At 36.7% G+C, this 24,272-nt stretch overlaps 1 protein-coding gene across 5 annotated transcripts in view; it reads left to right on the top strand.

Annotated features, from left to right (window-relative positions):
• SLF2 (SMC5-SMC6 complex localization factor 2) overlaps positions 1-23,850 on the top strand; it is a 42,347-nt gene extending 18,497 nt beyond the window's left edge. For all 5 annotated transcript variants that reach the window (XM_067709686.1, XM_067709685.1, XM_067709687.1 and 2 more), the window contains 11 exons: positions 2,690-2,765; positions 3,567-3,708; positions 7,743-7,845; positions 8,754-8,930; positions 10,299-10,396; positions 11,135-11,222; positions 13,476-13,607; positions 14,022-14,099; positions 15,754-15,840; positions 17,996-18,064; positions 20,511-23,850. In XM_067709686.1, the coding sequence (XP_067565787.1) occupies positions 2,690-2,765; positions 3,567-3,708; positions 7,743-7,845; positions 8,754-8,930; positions 10,299-10,396; positions 11,135-11,222; positions 13,476-13,607; positions 14,022-14,099; positions 15,754-15,840; positions 17,996-18,064; positions 20,511-20,546 (1,086 nt within the window). In that variant the 3' untranslated portion in view covers positions 20,547-23,850. The remainder of the gene's footprint in view (positions 1-2,689; positions 2,766-3,566; positions 3,709-7,742; positions 7,846-8,753; positions 8,931-10,298; positions 10,397-11,134; positions 11,223-13,475; positions 13,608-14,021; positions 14,100-15,753; positions 15,841-17,995; positions 18,065-20,510) is intronic.
• The last annotated feature ends 422 nt before the right edge of the window (positions 23,851-24,272 follow it).

Genomic DNA, 24,272 nt, shown 5'->3' with positions numbered 1-24,272 from the left:
TGGGAAAAATATATGCAGTTTCTATTCTGGGCTTTAAGGTTACATTTCAAAGAATCTCATATTTGCAAGAGCTATATATTCCAATATAGTTTTTCATTCATTTTTCATATAGCTGCCATGTTTGAGTGCCAGCTATGCCAGGTGCTGGAGAGAACAGCAATTTAAAAAATCAGTGTTTCTGATTTCATGAAACCCACATTCTAGTATAGAGGAGATAGACAATAAACAGGTGTGTGTATGTTTATAGATATGTCAGATGGTAAATGGGAGAAGGGCATTCTAGGCAGAGAGAATAACAGGTGGGACAGACTGTGGGGCAGGAGCATTTGCTTCCAGTTGTTAGGAGCTCACTACTTGGATCCCAGTGATTTTTTTTTTTTAAACAGTCCTAATTAAATCAAAATTTGCCTCCAAATGGTTTTTTAAGTAGTAGTACTAATTATCTTTTCTATAGCTTCCCACAGTATGCCTCATCTGTCTAACAGTCCTTCAGTTAAACAACTATCATGACCCTCATTACTCCCCACACTAAACTTTCTCGAGTCACTAAATATCCAGTCCCTTTACTGATCACCTTTCTGAATGACCTTTAGCTTGTCAATTTCCCTCCTAAAGTGTTCCTCCTTCCCCCCAGTAAATGAATATATGCTCCAGATAAGGTCTTTCCTACCAGCAGTTTCCAGCAAGGCTCTTACGCATCTACCCCCGCCCCCACATATTTGTTTATTGTGATTCAAAACTTCATTTGTTGTCACACCAGGACTTCATTATTCTCTAATTATGTAATATATCTTTTCTTAAACTTACAAGTAGGACTTTGCATTTATCTGTTTTCATCTTGTTGGTGAGGGCCCATCATTATAGCCTTTAAAACCCTAATGATGACATACAAGCATATCTTCATGTAAGCAGCTTTTTATACTCTTTATATTCTTTGAAAAGCAAACTAATAATCATTTGTTAAGTGCTTTTTCTGTGTAAGACACTTTGTCTCATTTCTCCTTTTCAATTCCAAGTCCATTTTTCATGATGGAGAGACTTACCAACTTACAAGTTTTTTTTTTTTATAAAATATATCAGAATTCATTTTAATGCTATAGTCCTGATAATTTGAAATTTAATTGTAATGTAATTGAAATGTTTGCATCTTAATGATTTTATCATGTGTCTAAACATAGTTGACCAGAAAGACAATGTGAACAGAATATGTGCTGTTTTATAACTTCTTTTTTTAGGTAACAATAAATTATTGAATATTTTCATCTCAGTATAGACATGTTATCATTCTTTTTAATGGCTTTATATTGTAATAGTAATAGTATTCCTTTGTAGTGCTGTACCATGATTTATTTATTTAACCCAATCTCAATTGACAGACATTAGATTGTTTTATATGTATGTATGTATCTCTTTACATATTTATTTAGCTTCACGTACTGTAATGCCCACCTTAAAATTCATCACCCCCCACAAAAAGATTCTTATGCAGAACTTGTCCTGTGTCCAACATGGCTTTGAATGGTGCTGCCCCTAGTGGCAGAGTGTAATGACTCAAACATCATAGCAAAGACATTTTTTCACATAGGTTGACTTGGAAATGACTCAAGTTATATGCCTGATTGAAACCAGAGTTTGGGCTGTTCACCCTTATATTTTAGATTTAAATTTATTATAATCATAATCCATGGTTTCACAACAAAAGAGAAATAGAAATACACCATGTTTTTCTCTATAAAACCACTTTAAAATAACTTTCAATATGTTATGATTTTTTAACGTCTTTTAAACTTGAGATTTTGTTCCCAAAAAGTTGTCTTGTAAAATTACATTCATTATATGCTTCTGTATATAAATTCCTGTACGTTAAAAAGGCTGAGTAGGGCTTCCCTGGTGGCACAGTGGTTGAGAGTCTGCCTGCCGATGCAGGGGACACGGGTTCGTGCCCCAGTCTGGGAAGATCCCACATGCTGCGGAGCGGCTGGGCCTGTGAGCCATGGCCACTGAGCCTGCGCGTCTGGAGCCTGTGCTCGGCAACGTGAGAGGCCACAACAGTGAGAGGCCCGCGTACCACCAAAAAAAAAAAAAAAAGGCTGAGTAGATCAAAGTGTAAGGACAATGATTTTGCATAAATATTACCAAATGACTTTACAGTTTTTACCAAATTACACTCATACTGGACATACTCCCTCTTTCCTAGTACTCTTGTGAAAACCGGGTATTATGAAAACTCTTAATCTTTACCAGTCTTGAAGTCAGCTGATGATATCATGTCATTTTTCTTTGCATTTCTTTGATTACTAGTGATACTGAATAGCTCTTAAAAATATACATTGGTCTATTAATTTGTATATTTGTATCTTTTCAAATATTTTTACTAGTTTGTGGTTTGATTTTTGCCTGTGATGTGATCAATTTAGTAGCCTTCTCCTTTATGGTCTTTGGGTTTCATGGCATAATATGAACTAGAAAGGTATTTTTGATAGTTTTTAAAGTTATATTTATCTAATTGTAGATGAAAGTTGTAAAAAAGAAAAATCGGCATGTTAGAATGGAAAGGGCTCTGACTTACAAATCAGACCTGGATTTAAATTCCAACTCATATATTATGTTGGGTGGAGTATGTTCATCTCTCTGAGCCTCTTTGCTCTTTCTTCTCTCTTAATACTCTATCATTTATCTACTTTGGCAGATGATGTCAGTTCATACAGACTGTATTGTGTCTGTGCAGATTTTAAGTACATTAATGGAAATAACAATAAGAAATGGTGAGTAGATAAATTTATTGAGATTAACAGTGTGAATTATTGGTTGCTTTGTACATGAACTCTTTTGTATTACTAAACAATTAGGATATTTGGACATATAGAATAAAAAATTATTTTTGTAATATAAAGACTTTAATAATGAAATGAAACTCCAATAAAAAATGAGTGCATTTTTCTAGTTGCATTGAGAAAAAGGGTATAAGATCTTGCAAGTGGCATCCCTTACCTAATTTTTACCAAGACATAGCTTACTGTGCTGAATAAGTGGAAATAGTTGCAAGTTTATTTAGCCAATTATCTTTCATGGCTTTTTGGTGAGCAACAGTATTGTACTGATTATGCACTGAGAAGATTGAAAGTATGCACTGCAAAACTATGACACTTGCATTCTTACCTGTGAGATCCCTTATAATGAAACAAGCATTGTGATTTACCTTTTTCACTTGTTTTAAGGCTTGGGACTATATAGGCACTGAACATGGTAAAATCTTTGTGTTAGCAGTAGTTGGTTTTTCACTGTTGTTATTTTCCAGTCTTCTGAAAATGTTCCTCCTGAGTTACACCCTTTTATCCATCACTTGCAGATATTTTGTTCATAAATGTCATTTCCTTCACATTTATTTGAAAATCTGTAATTCCTATATGATCATTCTAAATAACTATATGGTTAACATATCATTACCAGCTGCCATTTCTATAAAATCATAGTAATAATCCATGTTTCATGTGCAGACTGTCGTCTTGCAACTATGGGTTTGTGAACCCAGGATTTGGGATAAAATATTTTCTTCTGTTAACTAGATACCTTCAGTGATTCACCAGTTTGGCCTTGGATCCCATCATTGTCTGATATAGCTGCTGTGTTTTTCAATATGGGAATTGATTTTAAATCTTTGTTCCCTCTGGAGAATCTTCAGCCAGACTTTAATGAAGATGACCTAGTGTAAGTGTTCTTTTCATAATTAACTCCAAAAATTGTCTTTTAAACAATTTATATATAAACAGTTAATATTCATTTGATAAATTCAGTATTCATGCTTGATTTTTTTTAAAACTTAAAGTTGAAACGGATCTTGAATTAGATATATTCTTAACATCTAACTTAATCTAAATGCCATCAGCATGTTTAACAGGGAAGAAATGGGGACATTTTTTAAATTAAAAAAAATTTTTTTAAATAAGACTGCCTATTGTTGTTTACCATTATTTTGGAGCTACTGGCCAAAACAATTAGACAAGAAAAAAAAAGAGATATAAAGATAGGAAATTAGTTGGTGAAAGATTCATTATTTGCAGAAAAAGTGATTTAATGTATACATAGAAGCCTAGGAATCAACTGAAAAGCTATGGCAAACCAGTAAGAGAATTTGGTATGGATGCCAGGGTACAATGTTAATAAAGAGAAATTAGTAACCTTAAGGTATATGAACTGTAGCTAGTTAAAAGATACACTTCATTTGCAATAGTAAGAAAAATATATTAAATACCTTGGAATAAACTTAAATAGAAGTGTAAGAGTGTGTGTGTGTGTGTGTGTGTGTGTGTGTGTGTGTGTGTGTGTGTGTAAACATTACTAAGAGACAAAAAAGAAGACCAGATAGGAAAATTCAGCATCATAAATACATTAGAGCTACCCCTGAGGTAAACTGTGAACTTGATGAGATCCTAATAAGAAATGAAACTAACACAACATTGTAAATCAACTATACTCCAATAAAATTAAAATAAAATAAAGAAATGCCAGTCAGATTTTTGTGGGGACGAGGGGAGTTGGGACTCTACAAGTGATTCTAAAGCCATATAGAAAAAATACCCAGGAAAGTTTTGAGAAAGAAGAGTTATGAGGTGGGACTGACCTTAGCAGATAATAACATGGGACAAATGCAGATAGATATTCATAGCTCCATCAGTGGAACAAAATAAGTCCAGGGCCAACTATACTTCATACGAGGATTTTGACTTTGCGGCAAGTGGGTGCCCCGACCCCTGCATTGTTTAAGGGTCAAGTGTAGGGACTTCCCTCATGGCACAGTGGTTGAGAATCCGCCTGCCAATGCAGGGGACACGGGTTCGATCCCTGGTCTGGGCAGATCCCACATGACACGGAGCAGCCAAGCCCGTGCACCACAACTACTGAGCCTGCACTCCTAGAGCCCGTGAGCCACAACTGCTGAGCCCGCATGTCACAACTACTGAAGCCCACGCACCTAGAGCCCTTGCTCCACAACAAAGAGAAGCCACCGCAGTAAGAAGCCCATGCACCGCAATGAGGACCCAACACAGCCAAAAATAAATAAATACATATATACATACATACAAAAAAAAGGGCAAAATAGGGTCAACTATATAAGAATGGAACTCTGGTCACAAAGGCTTAATTTCAAATTAATAAAAAGATCAATAACCTATTAGAAAAATGGGCAAAGGAAATAGGCAGAAAAAGAAAAATTAAAACAGTTCTTAAACTTTATGAGAATATTCTCATCTTCACTTTTTCAAAAAAAAAAAAAGCAAATTTTTGTTACTTGGTATATCCAGAACCAAACTCTTCATCTCTCCATTTCTTTCCACCCCATACAGGATCCCTCCTTGTTGCTCAGATATAACCTGTATCTGAAAATATGTTGGATAGCAAATTTTCACATAAAGAGTGTAGTCCATCATCCATCCTATTCCATTTAAATAGGAAAAATAATGCTTTCTCAGACCGTTCAAAAACCCCAAACATGACCAAAATACTCAAATACCTATATTTAGAAAGTTAAAATACTATTTTATTATTTAACATTTAATGAACTGAATAGTGTGTGGTGAATTTTTATGTTGTATGCAACAGATTTGTTTTCCTTTCTTCACTGTAGTGAACAGGTACTGTAGTGGAAATAGTGAAATAAAGATATATAATTATTTCATTAAGACATAATAAATGCAAATAATATTTAGCAAAATTGTTTTTTTGATTGATTATTTACCAACTGAAGAGTTGCCTCAGTCAGGTTTGGGAGCCGGGATATGGTGGCTGTAAGTCACCACCATTGCTGTGTAGTGGTAGGCAAAGATGAACACAGGTAAGCAAGAGTAAGCTGGTGAAGGAATCAGCGAAACATAATCAAATACCTGTTTAAACAACATGAGCACGAGAGTGAATTCTGTTGAAATATCACAACTGACTCTTCTCACTAGGACTCACATGCAGCTTATCCATTTTTGCTGGTATATATGTGCATGTTCACAGTAGCAAGTTGCTATCCAAATGGGAGGTTTGGAGTGAAAAATGTTTAAAGGTTGTTAGAGTAAATATTCAGGTGGGGAGAGTAAGATGTTAAAGGATACTAGGACAGTTCTTTTCTTTACCATTATTCTGCAGGAAATACAGACCTAGTCCTAACCTCTTTCTAGTCTGTATTCCATCAGTTGTCACATCCCTGTGTTCCTCTTCCTCTACCTATCTCACAACTATTCTTGCCTTTTCATTCCCGGTGTCAGTCTAACTCAGATCCTCGTTTCTTGCCTAGCCTGGCAAAAATCTCCTTTTCCGTGGGGGCTTTCCACCTCCAAGATATTTATTCCTTTCATTGTTACAGGATTCCTTTTATGAAAGCTTTTTTCTCCACTAGTAAACCTTTACACCTGTATTTAAGACTCTACAGCTGACTCTGACCTGTTTTCTGTTTTGTTCACCCTGTTGTTCTAACCAAATTGATTCTGTTGCTGTTCCTCCACATTAGCCATTGCTGCATGGGATCTTCCTCATGCTAGTCCCTCACCTCCATCCTCAGTGTCTGCTCACCAAAATTATCTGTCTCACTTGTTGAAGCACTGTTTATAAGAGTAGAATTACGAACATTACATATTGTTTACTATGTGCCAGACATGGTTCTGGGGGCTTAATATAGAGTACTTCATTTAATAGTCACTACAACTACTAGATAGTTTTTTCATTCCCATTTACAGGTGAGTGAGGCACAGAAAGATTAAGTAACTTGCCTGAGGTTGTATAGCTAGGAATGGACACAGGACTACTGAGCAGATATTTTAAAAAATAAAGTTCTTCCCAGGTAGTTATAGGAGTATCTCTAAGACATATTAAATGAAGAAAGAGAGGTGCACAACAGAGTGTATAGTATGCTACCATTTGTATTAAAGCAGTGGGGAGTGTATTCATATTTATTTATATGTATATAAAATGCCTGTGGGAGGAAGGACTAAAACTAGTACTGATTGTCCGTGAGGAGGGGAAATGAGTGGCTGAAGGCCTAGACTGGGAGGACAATTCTCTTCAGCACACTGTGCCTTAATTTCTTTTAACTTTTTTTTTTTAACCATATGAAAGGGTTATTTATTCAAAAAAAAATAAAACAAGAAAATATTATCTATGTTTTGAAGGCCAAATTCATGTGTCTCCTCTTCCATGAACCTTCACTGATTCCTCAACCAAAATTGGGGTGCTTAGATTTGTTTATATTGCTGTGGAAGTTTTGTTGGGCCACTTATGAGGCCTTTAAATATTATGAGTTCTTTGTAGTCAGAGCCACCTTCTACATAGCTCTCTGACACCAAGAGCAACAGAGAGAACGCCTCATAAAAAGTAGCTGTTTGGCCTTTCTCACCTTCTGAGATGGCCCCCACTCTGTCTGTGGAGTGTGTTTCTCTCTAAATAAATCCATTTCTTACCTTAAAAAAAAAAAAAAGTAGCTGTTCAAGGGAAAACTAATGCATAGAAATAGAAATCAAATTTACCTGGAGTGGAGATAGCCGATTGACTCGGATCTGACATGAAGGGACTTTTGAGGTACTATAGAAATGTTCTGTTTCTTGATTTGGATGGTGGTTACACTAGTATACATATCATCAAAATTTTAAATGTGTGTATTCCTTTTATTGTATGTAAATTATACCTCAGTAAAACTTTTGTTGTTCAGTACTTCTCACAGTTTTGTGCATAATTTCACATTGTTTTTATTCACTCTTCCATAGTTCTGAAACACAGATGACACTGGGGGTGAAAGGAAGTGAAGATTCTTCTTGTAAGCCAATATTTTCATCTCTCCCTGAAACCAACATTTTAAATGTGGTCAAGGTAGGAGAAAACTCTTTTTTGTATGTCTTTAGCACAGAGCTGGAACCACTTAGTTTTTTGCTTAATGGTTTTAAAACAAAATCAGGGACTTCCTTGGTGGTCCAGTGGTTAAGACTCCACGCTCCCAATGCAGGGGGCCCAGGTTCGATCTTAGGGAACTGGATCCCCTCAGGACGCATTGAAGATCCCGCACACAGCAACGAAGATCCCGTGTGCCACAACTAAGACACAGCACAGCCAAATTAAAAAAAAAAAAAAATTCACTAGTGTTTTACCATGGGATTTCTAGTCTCTGAAATTTCTTAGCAATAATGTTCATATTAAAGGTTGTTTTTGCTGTTTTATTTATTTTTTGTTTTGTTTTTTGGCCGCACTGTGCGGCATGCGGGATCTTAGTTCCCTGCGTGGAGTCTTAACCACTGGACCACTAACCCTGACACAAACCAGGGAAGTCCCTTATTTTTGTTTTAATATTAGGAACGAAAGGGAACTTTGAATCAGAGTTATGTGATTAAAATAGTTCTAGGAATACCTTTACCAAGAAGCTTTTTGCTACTAGTAGTTTTGAAACCAGTAATTTTTTAGAACTAGAATATATAAAGAAAAAAATTGTAACTTACAGTATAACTTAGTGACCAAGAATTAATAACAGTGTTAAAACATTTTTAGTGGCTGAATCAAATCAATGATATTGAACTGTTAAGAAAATTTTGAAAATTAAAAATGGGGAAGAAGATACTTATCAAGTCAACTATTAACATGAGTATTTCTTGCCTTCTTCCTAGACAACTGATGTTTCAATTTCTATATAGTTCTCTTTTGCATTTTTTGTTAAAAAGTTTTTATAATTAAACTCTTCAAGCAAAATATATCTCCTTAAGTTGTTTTGTCTCTGATATGTGTCAAAGTTTCTAGGCTTGTGTACATCTATACATCCGGAAGGTTACCAGGATTGTGAAATAATGTTACTGATTTTAATGTTGTTTAAAATGAGTCTGGAAAAACAACTGAAACAGATTCCTCTAGTAGACTTTCAAAGCCTCCTGATAAACCTGATGAAAAACATCAGAGATTGGAATACAAAGGTAACATTACTTAAAATTTTAATATTGTTTTTTGTATAGCATCACAATTTGACTTTCATAGTGCATGCAGAATTGAAAGTTTGTAACCTCAGTTAAGGTGCTCAGCAGATGAAAAATAAACTGAAGAAACGACTATCTGTGCTGGCACTGTATTTAAATTCATGAAACTGAATCTTTTCTAAAACTGCAGTTAATTCATTCCACAAAAAATGTGTTATGTTTACTGGGGATTTACTGTGGGCCGAGCATTAATGCAGGTGCTAGAGATAAAGCTGTGAAGAAGACAAAGCCCTTGCTCTCCCAGCACTTCTATTCTAGTCAAAGGGTTAGGTTATAAACAATGTAAATGTAGATTATAATATCACATTAAGTTGTAATAAGTGCTACAAATTACAATAAAGCAGGACAAGGCAGGGATGCTCTACTATTTCATATGAGGCAGTTAAGGAAGCCCTTTCTGAAGTGACCTTTGAACAGAGACCTAAATGAAATGATAGAGTGAATCATACATAACAGCAAGAAGTTGAGTTGAATTTCTGCAGCCATTGGTGGTAAACATGTATAGTTTTTGTTAGGTTTTTTTAAATTATATTTTTCAGCCTTTTTTGGTGGAAAATGTCAAACATGCAAAAGTAGAGAGAAGAGTTTAATGAACCCCTAAATACTTATCACCCAACTTCAACAATTATCAAGACATAATCAATCTTATCTCATCTCTTACCCTCATCCCATACTTCCCTTCCCTACTCAGGGATTATTTTGAAGCAGTTCTGTTAGACTTTAAATACTGGAATAGTTGATTCCTAAAATTCAAGAAATCCCAAATCAGGAACATGTATTATCTTGTGCAACTCTCATTATATACCTTTGGAAACTGGTATGTGTACTTAGACTTTATTCTTCGAAGGACTGTTTAAATACAGATAGATATGATGTAGCACAAAACACAAAAGCCAAATGAAATTCTGGTAAATGTATCTATTCAGTCTATTCTAGAGTTTAAGATAAAACTGAATATGTGGGGGCTTCCCTGGTGGCGCAGTGGTTGGGAGTCCGCCTGCCGATTCAGGGGACACGGGTTCGTGCCCCAATCCGGGAGGATCCCACATGCTGCGGAGCGGCTGGGCCCGTGAGCCATGGCCGCTGGGCCTGCGCGTCCGGAGTCTGTGCTCCGCAACGGGAGAGGCCACAACAGTGAGAGGCCCACGTACCGCAAAAAAAAAACACTGAATATGTGTACTCCATGCTGTTTCTAAAAATGAATGCTCTTTTTATAATAATGCTTCATTAAGAAGGGATGTGGGTGATCTGTTAGATATTTGATTCCACTGACCTATTTGAAAAATCTTGCTCACTGTTTGTTTTCAGGTGCCTGAACTCTGTCTGGCCATAAATGAACTCTCCAGTCATCCCCACAACCTTCTGTGGTTGGTACAGCTGGTCCCTAACTGGACATCACGTGGAAGGTATTGAAAAGTGAGAATTAAACACTAAGAAAAATGTATGTTTACATTAATGAAATGCTTTTAGGTCCTTTATTTCCTTTAATCATTCCTTGAATGTTAAATCAGAGTCTTTTATTTCATTTCATATTCAGTTGTGGGAAAAGGCATTGACAGCCTGATTCTGATACTTAGATCAGTTTGTAATATTCTTGATGTTTAATTTTAGCTTATCTGATAATATAGATGGCATATACCATGAAAATAAATCAGTTTGCTTTTTTTTTTTTTTTGGCTTTAGTAAAAAGAAATCCCAGGGCTTCCCTGGTGGCACAGTGGTTGAGAGTCCGCCTGCTGATGCAGGGGACGCAGGTTTGCGCCCTGGTCTGGGAAGATCTCACATGCCGTGGAGCGGCTGGGCCCGTGAGCCATGGCCGCTGAGCCTGCACGTCCGGAGCCTCCTGTGCTCCGCAAAAAAAAAAGAAATCCCGGCAGTAAAATAGATTTTCTAACAGTAAATCATCAGGGTCAAAGATAAAGGCTCTTAATGGTTTTCCTGAGCTTCGGGCAACTTTAACTTTGTGTACAAATATTTTACATGAAAATTTTACTGTTCTAGTATAGCTTTTATATTCTTGTATAGCCTTCTTTTGAAACATTAGCTATGTTTCGAATTAGAAGAACTTCTTTTTGCAAACTTCATTTGCTTCTTAAGCAGTATTCATTAAACACATTCTAAATACTTTAAAATTCTAATTCCAGGCAACTGAGACAGTGCCTCAGCCTAGTGATTATTTCAAAGCTTTTGGATGAGAAACATGAAGATATCCCTAATGCGAATAATCTGCAGGTATAAATAACATTTTTGTTTTCTTTTAATAAATGGGAGAGCTAGTGACGTGTAGAGAAAATTGATGGATCCTACGTCAAAAATACTGAGGTTATGGGCTTCCCTGGTGGCGCAGTGGTTGAGAGTCCACCTGCCGATGCAGGGGACGTGGGTTCGTGCCCCGGTCCGGGTAGATCCCACATGCCGCGGAGCGGCTGGGCCCGTGAGCCATGGCCGCTGAGCCTGTGCTCCGCAACGGGAGAGGCCACAACAGTGAGAGGCCCGCGTATCGCAAAAAAAAAAAAAAAAAAAAAAATAGATCCTAACTCAGGCATAATACTATTCATGTAATCTTTAGCATGGTACTTAACTAATGAGACCCAGTTTCTTTATGTGTGAAATAGAGACAGTATCACACCCTCTACCACATAGGATGGTTGTGGACAATTAGATGAATTAATGTATTAAAAGTACTGGGAAAGGGCTTCCCTGGTGGCACAGTGGTTAAGAATCTGCCTGCCAATGCAAGGGACACAGGTTTGAGCCCTGGTCCAGGAAGATCCCACATGCCACGGAGCAACTAAGCTTGTGCGCCACGACTACTGAGTCTGTGCGCTGCAACTACTGAAGCCCGCACACCTAGAGCCCGTGCTTTGCAGCAAGAGAAGCCACCGCAATGAGAAGCCCACGCACTACAACGAAGAGTAGCCCCCGCTTGCCACAATTAGAGAAAGCCTATGCGCAGCAATGAAGACCCAATGCAGCCAAAAATAAATTAAAAAAAAAAAAAAAGTACTGGGAAAATCGTAATGTGCTATATAAATATGACATTATTTAATTAGTTCACCTTGTCAATGTTAGTAATTTTATCACAAGATTAGAAATTGTAGAACTGTTAAACATTAATTTCATCTTGTACCTATTTTAATATTAAAGTCTTTAAATTATAGAGCTTAAATGTGGTTGCCCAGTAGTGAATATATCATGTATGAGTGTGTATATGAGTGTGTATAAACATGTCCTATAGAAACCCCACTCTGAGAAGTCCTGAAGGCTTTTTACAAGCATAGTAACACTAATGGGGTTATTCATAGTTGAATCTGAAAACTCAACACAGAACCTGATCTAGATGTGGTGTTCTTGTTTGAACTGCAGTTCAGTACAAGATAATCCGTTAGGTCCTACAGATTAAGAAAAAAAAAATGAATAAGATAGAGACTCTGACCTTGAAAATATAATGTAGTGGTCGAAACAGAATTAAGCAACCATTGTGGTACAGTGTAGCAAGAACTGTGATGGAAGTATGCACAAGGTGCTGTGAGACAGAGAGATTGAAAGGACAGCTGGTTTCTACATTAGTAGAGTTGACGTAGATTTCATTTTAGATTTTTTTGGGGGACCACACCTGAGCCACGAGGGTAATTAGCAAATAGCTCTCAGTCCTTTCAGTGATATTTACTGCCATCAAGAGAGAATTCTTGGACTTCCCTGGTGGCATAGTGGTTAAGAATCCGCCTACCAATGCAGGGGACACGGGTTCAGGCCCTGGTCCAGGAAGATCCCACATGCCGCAGAGCAGCTAAGCCCGTGCTTCACAACTACTGAAGCCCGCGTGCTTAGAGCCCGTGCTCCGCAACAAGAGAAGCCACCTCAATGAGAAGCCCCACGCACTGCAACGAAGAGTTGCCCCGACTCGCCACAACTAGAGAAAAGCCCATGTGCAGCGACAAAGACCCAACGCAGCCATAAATAAATAAATAAATAAATTTATTTTTAAAAAGAATTTTCAGAATTCAATAATGCTACTCACAGGGAGGAAGATTCAACTCTGCTGCCTTTCAAATAATTTCTCAAAGAAAGTCCTCCCTTTGACCTCTATTGTAATGCCATTTGGTCTCCTCCTTAAGTTTTCATCCTCAATTACAAGTACTAAATCTTTAATATCCCTTTTAGGGAATTCCCTGGTGGTCCAGTGGTTAGGGCTTAGCACTTTCACTGCTGGGGCCTGGGTTCAATCCCTGAACGAAGAAATAAGATCCTGCAAGCTGCATGGCACAGCCATAAAAATAAAATAAGATCCCTTTAAAGCAATTGGGGACTTTTTTTTACTCTCATTTTATTGCAGTGAAGTTTAATAGTACAGAAAAGTCACATGACCTTGGTGGGTCAATTGGGGACTTTTAAGTTAAGTGAATATCACTGGACTATAAGAAGCTAAAGGGGCAAAATTAGAGAAGGCAAAAATTATTCAGTGTCTCCTCTTTCTTTTGATAGATATCAGTCTTGCATCGCTATCTTGTGCAAATGAAGCCTTCAGATTTGTTGAAGAAAATGGTCTTGAAGAAAAGGGCTGAACAACCAAATGGCACTATTGATGATAGTCTTCATTTGGAACTTGAAAAGCAGGTATCCACGGCTAGATCATCTCAAAGGATGATCTTAACCATGGACGTTTCTGGGTTTAGAGACTAGATAACATTCTAGCAAACACAATTATATAGTGAATGATATTTTTGTTTATTGCTGTCATGAAATTCTTCAGTTGACTTGAGGATTGAGGTAAAAGGATGGTTGTTGGTAATTTAATACTGGGAGTATTTTTTGTAGCCCTTTACCAGGGCAGTCGTGAGGTGGTAAAAGGAATGCACTTGAGTTAGAAATCAGAAACCTGGGATAAATGCTTGGCTTTTCCTTACTAACCAGCTCAGTTAACTTGAGCAAATCCTTAATTCTTCCTAGGCAGCTTTCCTAATGTATAAACTGGGATGACATGTATTCTAGCTAATTCATGGGTGTTGATTTTATTCATTTCTCTACCAGGCATATTACCTGACCTACATTCTTCTTCATTTAGTCGGTGAAGTTAGTTGTTCTCACTCTTTTTCTTCTGGACAACGGGTAGGTATTTTTTAGTGTTTTTTGTTTTTAATAAGTGTCACTATTGATGGAATAAATGAACATTCTTTATATAGGAGAAAACTTAATAAAATAACTTTTATCAAGTTACCTTTGGATTCTCTATAGAAATCCGAATGTACACTGGAAAGAGAGAAGTAATAGTAACCTTGCAGCCATGTCACTGACAAAAATTATTTGTCTACACATGTTAGTTCTGTTTACTGGAGTGGGACTTAACTGTGATAACTTGGCAGTAGTGTAATACATTAATAAGATATCAAGATCACCAGATACCAAATGGGCTAGCTCTTAGCTGGTTTCTTCCCATCTCTACTCCCACTCCACTTCCTTTTTATTTAGAAATAATGTTTGCCTTCAAAATTAAACTGATGGTAAGTCAGGCTACTTCAGATATGCATTTCTAAATTATCTCACCATATTAAGATTTTCATTTTGAATTATTTTATTCTTCCTGTCCTATCATGTTCCATACTCCTGGGGAAAGTTCTTGTTTAATTCTTCATGTTTCACACCTTAGGTAATCCAACCCCTGTTTAAAACTTTGTATCTCCTTAGGCCTGATCAGAAGGACACAAGACTGGTTCATGTCTTTTTATAAACACTGCTGTACATAGAACTATTGTTTGCTCTCCTGATTGGAACCTAACATAGTCATCTATCTGTTCTTATATATGGTCTTTACATTTTTAAATTATTTTTTTCTGATTAGAAAACAATCAATGATTATTGCTTTAAAATTCAATTATTATAAAACCATATAAGGTAGAAAGTGAAAGACTTTATAATCCAGTGCCCTCCTATAAATTTCTCCATAATTTATGCATATACTAACATAATTATATTTTAATGAGGTCATGTTATTCATATTATTTGCAACTTGTCTTTCTTTTTCCCCCCACTGTAAATTACTGGCACGTCTATCTCATAACTGTAGTATTTCAAAATGTTTATTGATGAACATTCCTTTCTGTGTGATTACACACAGTGCTAACACAAACCTTTGGAAGCATTTCTGTAGGGTAAATTCCTAGAAGTAGAAATGCTAGATCAAAGGTTATAAATTTTTCAAATTTTAATTATTTAAAAATGGTTGTTATCACATTTCCCTCCCAAAAAATGTTCATTTACATTCTCACCTTAGTATATTCAACCTTAGTATATATATATGAGTGTGACTGTTTTGGACTATACACTTCTAAAACTTAGGGCACTTAATTTTTCGAGGAACTACCACTAAACCTCCTTTTGTTCATAGAGAAAAAAATAGGTTAGCTGTTACTTGAATATTTCATTAGAGAATGTGTTAATGGAAAGACTCTTAAATTTCTAGGCACTACTTCACAGTCTGAATTCTAGGGTTAATTTTCATTAATGTGCCTTAATACATAGCAAAACAACCTTTATTTTTGTGTATATTTTATGCATTAACTAGCAATAAACTATAACAGTCTTATTGTTGTGGCAGTTAGTACTTTTTACTGATATGACTGCTATTATGTTGGATAGTTAATATCAGAAATTGCTAAGGTAGATTTTTTAAAATGATTGTTAGCTGTCCTAGCTACATGATCTTTTCTTTGTTAATTTGTAATGCTTCAGAGTTGTTTTCATCCCTTGCATTTGTTTTACACAGAAACACTTTGTGCACCTCTGTGGGGCTTTAGAAAAGCATGTTAAGTGTGATATTAGGGAAGATGCAAGACTGTTTTATAGAACTAAGGTAAGTGTGTGTTTTTCTTATTGTTAGCTTTTTGTTTGTTTGTTTAACCTTGGTTTCGTTAATACTTGAGTAATACGTATAAGCCTCTCTTTAAGAAGGAACATATAAGATTAGAAATATGACTTTCTCCTTTAATAACAAATTAACTTCTACTAAGTACTTCTAGCTAGATTGAAAGTAAAGCAGAGGGGGAATCTCAAAGCAAATACATTTTAAGACAAGCTGAATATATGAGTATGGAGTTAGGAAAGCAACTTCGGTATTAATAAAACAATTTGACGATTTTTCCTGAAACATAACAGGATTTTCTGGAAACTTTTTCTTCTAAGGATTTTTTTTATTCTAAATCATCTTTTAGCTTTTGTAGTGTAGAGCCGATCCATTCTTGCCATTTGTGTTTGGATAGTCATTGAATGTGAGGTTTCAGCTTTGTAACTTTATATTTTACATTAATTAGCTGTAAAGGTTAGATATTTCAACAATTCCCATTTAGATTTAGTATCTGTATTTAAATAGATTTAAGTTAAATACAAAAATGAGCAGCTAATGAAATTGTATCAGATTGCAGATTTTCAAATACATGTAGCGGATAGCTCTTTGCCTTAGAGTGGAAACTGTAGTTTCAGAAGCACATTCTTTTGAACATTAACTAGAGTTACTGGCCCATAGAACTTGGTGGTAGTGGCTACTGCTGACAGACATGCTAAGGAGGACCACCCAAGGTTTTTGTTTCTTAAAGCCAAGAGGCTGGGCATAGACTGGTGCCAGGGCTCCTCTTACTTAGAGCAGAGAATGACACAGAGGTCTGTGGCAGTTGCTTTCAGGGGATGGTCTTGCTGAAATAGATGAATTGCATGCCTCTCCACAAGCCTCTGGTAGAAAAAGGTGGTGCTTGTTTTAGAGAAACTGAATCTGCTGAACTCTAAATGGAGAAAAAAGCAGACCTTGAAATAACTTAAAGCAACTATAAAATTCCTGACCTGTTTAAAACACTTTGTTGGGACTTCCCAGGCAGTCTAGCGGTTAAGACTCTGTGCCATCCACTGCGGAGGGCGTGGGTGCGATCCCTGGTCAGGGAACTAAGATCCCACATGCTGTGTGGCACGACCAAATAAATAAATTAATTTAATTAAATAAAACATTTTGTCAAGCAATTATGTCCAGGAACTAACTGAGAATCTCTAATATGGTAGGAGTTTCACACAGAGACTTGCTAAACCTCCAAATACAGGAATAGATCAGGTATTTAAAGAGGATTCATAGGGGCTTCCCTGGTGGCACAGTGGTTGAGAGTCCGCCTGCCGATGCAGGGGACACGGGTTCGTGCCCCAGTCCGGGAAGATCCCACATGCCGCGGAGTGGCTGGGCCCGTGAGCCATGGCCACTGAGCCTGCACATCCGGAGCCTGTGCTCTGCAACGAGAGAGGCCACAACAGTGAGAGAGGCCCGCGTACTGCTAAAAAAAAAAAGAAGAGGATTCATAGTGTAGTCTAGCTTTGAACAACACGGATTTGAGTACTGATTCTGTCCAAACCATTTTAGCTTCCTGCCCTTGGGTAAGTCATTTATCACTTTCTTTGTTTTTGAGGCAGAGAGAGCAGTATGATTTTCTGCTGTGCGGCGTCTTGGCACCACTAACCCCCGCGTTGTTCAAGAGTCCACTGTACTTTGCAAAAACCTAGAGAGGCTTAACATTGAATTTTGGATCTTGTAATAGTGTGAAAAGGAACAGATGACAACCCTTTTTTTGTGGTCTTGAGTCTTTCAAATAGAACTTGGAAGGCAGGGAACAGCCAAAGCTTTGGGTCCTGTAACAAAGGCCACTCTTCAGCTTCCCTTTTGGGTGTTCAAAAGACAGCAAGTTGAAAATATAAGTGTCTTGAAGGCAGGGAGTGTGTTTTTCTGGATGATCGTTAGTAACTAATGGAAAAATGGAGTCCTAAGCATTCAGTATTTTAGATATGGTGATGAAGGAAGGTCTTAGTAATCACTATGACTTGAAAGCCCCTCCAGAAGTTGAGGAGTTTATTCTCTCTTTCTTAACAGAAACCACATTGAGTTGTTGGGTGTGGGTCTGTCACAGCTATCAGGTCTTTTGTATCAAGCATTAAATTGTTTTGCTCTGATCCCTTTTCCCCTTCTTGATATTTTTAAGGTAAAAGACTTGGTTGCCAGGATACATGGAAAATGGCAGGAAATAATCCAGAACTGTCGACCTACTCAGGTGTCGTTTTATTAAACAGTTTCATTTATTCTCAGTAGTTTTGCTAAATGTTATTTCTTCATACTGTTAAAAAAAAATCATGACAGAGCACTTGCTTCTAGGTATCCTAAAATGAACTGAAAACCCCAGTATAATATTTTATGTATGGTTTTTAAATTTCTGTTTGCTCTTATATTCATTAATTTATTTCCAAAGGTGTTTGACCCCATTTTAAAATGTTACACTGCATCAAATGGAGGTTATTTCTCGTGGAGTATTTTTCTTAATATCTTTATTAAGATAAAATTCACATATCATTCATTTCACCCAAAGTGTACAGTATTTTTTAGTATATGCACAGAGTTGTGCAGTCATCACCAAAATCTAACTTTAGAACATTTTTGTCACTCCAAAAAGAGATCACATACCTATTAGCAGTCACTTCTCATTCCCAACCACCTGCACTCCTGTCCCCACTCCACGCCCTAGGCAACCACTAATCCACTTTCTGTCTGTATAGAGTTGCCTGTTTTTTATATTTCATACAAATGGAATCATATATGATGTAGTCTTTTATGACTGGCTTCTTTTATGTAACATAATGTTAAGTTAATCCATATTGTAGCATGTTGTGTGTCCTTTCTATTGCCAAATAATATTTCATTATGGATATACCACATTTTATATATCTACTTATTAAATGGACATCTGAGTTGTTTCCACTTCCTGGCTGTTATGAGTAATGCTTCCATGAACATTTGTGTATAGGTTTTGGTGTAAATGTATGATTTCAAATGAAAACATTTTGGGCATATACCTGGGAGTGGGATTGTTGGATCATATAGTAATTCTGTGTTAAATGTTTTGAGGAACTGCCAGACTGTTTTCCAAAGTGGCTTCACTGTTTTACATTCCCACCAGAATGTGTGAGGTTTCTGATTTCTCCACGTTCTTGCCAACACTTGTTATTATCTGTCTTTTTGATATAGTCATAGTAGGGGGTTGGACATGGAATGTCATTGTGATTTTAATTTGCATTTCCCTAATAACTAATGATGTTGAGCATCTTTTTATGTGTTTATTGGCCACTCATATAGCTTCTTTGAAGAAATGTCTGTTCAAATCCTTTGCCCATTTTTAAATTTTCTAATTGTAAGAATTTTCCATGTGTTCTAAATATAAGTCCCTCATTAGGTATATAATTTGCAGGTATTTTCTCCCATCCTGTATGTTGTCTTTTATTGTTTTGATGATATTATTTGTAGAACAGAAGTTTTTCGTTATGATGAAGTTCGGTTTTATCTTTTTTTTTCTTTTGTCACTTAGGGTTTTGGTGTTATATCTAAGGAGACTTTCCTTAAGAGGAGCATTGTTTAAACACCTGATATTAAGTTTGCCATCCTGCTTATTTACAAACCAACTAATATGGGATTGTCGAAAATGCTTCTCAAATTTTATTTATTTATTTTTAATTTGGCCATGCCATGTGGCTTGTGAGATCTTAGTTCCCAGACCAGGATTGAACCTGTGCCCTCAGCAGTGAAAGCACAGAGGCCTAACTGCTGGACTGCCAGGGAATTCCCTGCTTCTCAAATTTTAATGTACATAGGCTTCAATAAGGAACTTGTTGAAATACGGATTTTGATTTAATAGATCTGGAGTGTAGCCTGAGATATTCTGCATTCCTAACAGGTTCTCAGACTGATGCCAATGCTGCTGATCCGGGGACCATACTTTCATTAGACAGGGCCTAGAAGTTGCTTATATTTTCTATAAAAGTAGCAGGAACACTGAAGATTAGTTAAGAAAAGCAGTCTCACTGTGTTATGACACTTTGACTCTTTTGCTGTTGGTGTTCTTCATAAGATAGAGAAGTCTTTGAGAAATCTTAAGTTAACATTTTGTTGTTCTTGTTTTAGTTTTTAATCTCAGTAGACTTTTTTTTTAGGCTTGCCATTTTTGTTCATGTAACATTAAAACAGAAAAGAATTTAATACCAAAACTTTATATTAATCAGCTTAACAGGGACTTCCCTGGTGGTCCAGTGGTTAAGACTCCACACTCCCAATGCAGGGGCTCCGGGTTTGATCCCTGGTCAGGGAACTAGATCCCGCATGCCGCAACTAAAAAAGATCCCACATGCCGCAACTAAGACCTGGCACTGCCAAATAAATAAATATTTTAAAAATCAGCTTAACTTTTTACTTAATCTTTTTAAATATGTCGCTCCACATGTTTGTGTTACTGAGGAAAACATCTTGTACTTATTTATACTTTTTAAAAATTTTTAGACTATAAAATGTGAAACTTGAATCTGATTACTGTAAATTTTCAGAGCAATTTATAATATCAAAACTTTATTACTTTCATTATCAAAGCGCATTGTCTGATGATTAGTGGTTTTATAAGGATTAATTCATAATCTGATTTTCCTTTATTCTGTTTTTTTCCCCCTTCCCTTTTCTAGGGGCAGCTTCATGACTTCTGGGTACCAGATTCTTAACAGGAGTTGCAGCAGCAAAATTATGAACCAAGAGAAATTCAATAAGAGTCTTTCCTAAAGGAGTAGAAAGTAGTACAGAACCCAGTGGAAGGCCAAGAAAATGTTCAGCAAATGTGCTACTTGAATATCTAGTATGAAGCTGGTAATGAAGAAATTGCCATTTCTGAAGCAGATACGAAATGCGATCTGCTTAAAAAGGCAACCAGCCTTTTAAAAGAGCAGAATCCCATAACAAGAGGGGAGGGGTGGAAGCAGCTGATAGTTGCAAGTCTAACCTTCCCCTGTTAACTCTTGTTAAATTTTAAGCCAGTTATCTTTTTTGTTTGTTTGTTTGGATTGTATTTGCGGCACTTGGATAATCACAGAAAGGATGGAAGAACGGGTTTGGATGAACTTGAGGAGATGGACATGGAAACCAAGATCAAGTTCCAGTTTGGTTTAATTTTCCATCTTGGTTATTTTACGACTCAAAGGGAACACTTAGAACTGAGTTTACTAATAGAAAGGATAAATCTCTTCTGTTACTCCTGCAAACCACTGGCGGGTTTTAATCCATGCATTTTTCTTGGCTATTCAAGATTATAAATCTGTTGGGTTTTTAAAATACATCGAAACAAACAGTTGAGAAACAGAAGTTTGGTACATTGTCAGATCCCCTTAAGGGGAAGAGTTTAAGCTATAAAATAGTGGCTCTGTTTTTATTCCAAAACATACATATGCAGTTTGTTTTGGATTTTCTTTAAGTGCATATATATATATATATATGTGTGTGTATATATATATATATATATATATATATTTTTTAATACTGGTTAAATTTTAGAATCTTGGCTAAATCTTAGAATTCTGGCCCTTTGTAGCCATATTACAGAAGTCTATATTGTAAAAGCTTAAAGATCTGGACAAGTTTCCAAAAACCTTACTTTCATGAGTATATAACCTTGGCAGAGACCTGAATGGCATTTATTCTTTGGTACACTACGCACACGTGTGTATTTGTGTGCGCATGTGTGCTTGTATTTTAAATTTGTTGCACTTGAAAACCACAGCTGCTCTAAATTCTTAAACACTGGAAAGCCATCCTTTGGTTTAAATGGTGGAGGGTTAGTAGAAGTGCACATGCTGGTCTTAGCCTAAGGGCCTTTTGAAGCCTTTGGTAGTAATAGCCTCTTACTAGCTAACTGAAAAATTCTTTTGTTGACTGTCCCTTTTAGGAGGGTTTGTTTCTTGAAAGATAATGCCAGCTTTGTTTTCCTTTCTTTCAATATTGACTTGGATGACACTGCTCTCCTGAGCACTCTGCTTCCTCCAATTGTGGGGGAAGGATGATGGAGGGGAAGGGAATTGGGCTTGACGTTTAAATGGGTTTGAGAGGGGAGAAAATAAATTTTGAAAACTAGCTTTCTACCTCTAAATTGAGGCTTAGGAGTAAAAACCATTTTATCTTAAATTTATCATTTAAAATAGTATCAGTAACTTTTGAGCCCATGTCAAGCATTGAGCAGTTAGAGATTTTATAGGGAAGACTAAGTTAATCCAGTTCCCAAGAACCCAGGCTGAATGAGGCTTCAAGAGTCAGACCAACAAAAGTTTTATTCTGTGTTGAGTTTACTGGTAAGAATATTATTATCTTGATACTACCTCTCAAGGGTATTGTTAGAAAATGCCACTTATGGTTAATGAGATAGATACAAAGAGTTATATTGACAGAAGCTTGAAACTCTGGCATCTATCTGCCCAACAATGGGGGCTTTCACTCTCTGTAATTTAATACTTTGTAGATACATTATTTGTGTGTAATTTTATAAGTGTCCATATTTTTCTCATTTTGCATTGTGTAAAGTGTACAATATCTCAAAGTATAAAATACTGCTTATATTGCTTGTAATTACAGTGTGTAAATATTTTCTAATTGTGTACATTGACAGGGGGACAAGTGGGTTATTCAGGGTTTTTTTTTTGAGTGACCCTTTTGTATTGCAGTTTCAACAGATAACTGCCCATCAAATTTAGAACCACTTTGATACATTTTTATTTAGCAGTTCCAATAAGAAAAGTCTCTATTTTTAATTGTCTTTCTCCATTAGAGAAAAATACTTCATCTGTCCCTTTAAAATCAATGGCCAAACATCAGTTGGGACCCTTGTATTTATGACTTTGGTAGGTGTCTTTAGTCTCCAGGTCATATTCCAGCCAGTATTTGCATTGGGGTTCTCAAAAATTTTTGTGAGTCTCTTTAGCACAATTAGCCCATGGTTTTTCTCCCAAATTAAGTATTATCCTTTTCCCTCTGAGTCCCCATGCTTTGTCTCCCTCCTGCTGCTGTTGCCCAGTGAATGGGATGGTAGTGGGGGAGAATATGTTCATTGCACAGAGAATGTCAGGCCACTTTTTTGGACTTGGCAAACAAAGCTTGCACTGAGTGGTGGTGTGTTTGGCAATATTACTGTGCCAAAAATCACCTTGTCTAATTTTCTGGATATGTATGTCAAACTTATTACCCTTATTGCAAGCTGAAAAATAAGGTACTTGTGTTTATGCTTCTGTGTGTAACTGTTTGCCTTTTCTAAACTGCTTTTCTTGTTATCCTAAAATATAATTCTTTTGGGTATATCAAGTTAAATGAAGAGGCTTTCCATGCACAAAATGCATCTATGTAGCAGTAAAGTAACAGCATTTGTACATTTTCTGTCTATCTCCTGAGGGCAGTGGTGCCTTTGTCACCTTTTAGAAGGCTGGCATTTTGTTTTTGTTTTGAAGTACAAGTAATAGCTTGCTTTGGACTTCACAAAAATCTCCCCAGATGTAAAAGAAAATGGTGTGTTGTCATCCAGGCTCAGTTGGAGCATTTGTATTTTTATTTCTGTCAAAACAAGTATAGTTGGTGGGGACTGGCCAGTAATAATGTGTGGAGTCTTTAAACCAAGAGTAGTTTTCAAATTTAAAAAAACAAAAATTTAAGAGGTGACCCATTAACAAGTGACTGAGTTGGAGAATTAGGGGAGGACTGTTCTGGTTTGTCTCTAAGGAGACAAGTTAGGGTACAGGTGGCTTGGGCATATAGAGCATGATCTGCAGTTATTTCTTATTCATTAACAGTGTTGGTGCACCTCCTTATCTGTGTGTGTGTTTTCCCTGGGCAATCCTATCAGCCAGTTAATCCACCAGCTTTTATGAAGTTTACAAGTAAATGCAGATTTCCTTTTTCTTTCCTCTTCTTTTTTTAATTTTATACTATTTACATCTTGTTTTAAGTCCTATGAATGTATGTGTCTGTTATTAAAATGGCTTTTTCTTCATTTTGGACATGTGTTTAGTAATATTTGTTTGGGAGTGGGGATGGTTAAGTATCTGGAATGTCCTGATTCTTCCCCTGCCCCACCTAGGTTGTTTTTTTTGTTTGTTTTTTGTGGGTTTTTTTTTTTTGCGGTACGCAGGCCTCTCACTGTTGTGGCCTCTCCCGTTGCAGAGCACAGGCTCCAGACGTCAGGCTCAGTGGCCATGGCTCACGGGCCCAGCCGCTCCGCGGCATGTGGGATCTTCCCGGACTGGGGCACGAACCCGTGTCCCCTGCATCGGCAGGCGGACTCTCAACCACTGCGCCACCAGGGAAGCTCTAGTTTTTAAACTGATTTCTTCCTTTCTTCCTCTTGCATTGGATTCTCCAGTCAGATTTTTAGCTTGATGTTTCCTGTTTCTGGAATACATAAAGCCATAGTTGTACAT

This window comes from Pseudorca crassidens, chromosome 16, assembly GCF_039906515.1.
Source record: "Pseudorca crassidens isolate mPseCra1 chromosome 16, mPseCra1.hap1, whole genome shotgun sequence".
In the NCBI taxonomy this organism is placed as follows: Eukaryota; Metazoa; Chordata; class Mammalia; order Artiodactyla; family Delphinidae; genus Pseudorca; species Pseudorca crassidens.
This window is presented reverse-complemented; position numbering and strand designations above follow the sequence as displayed.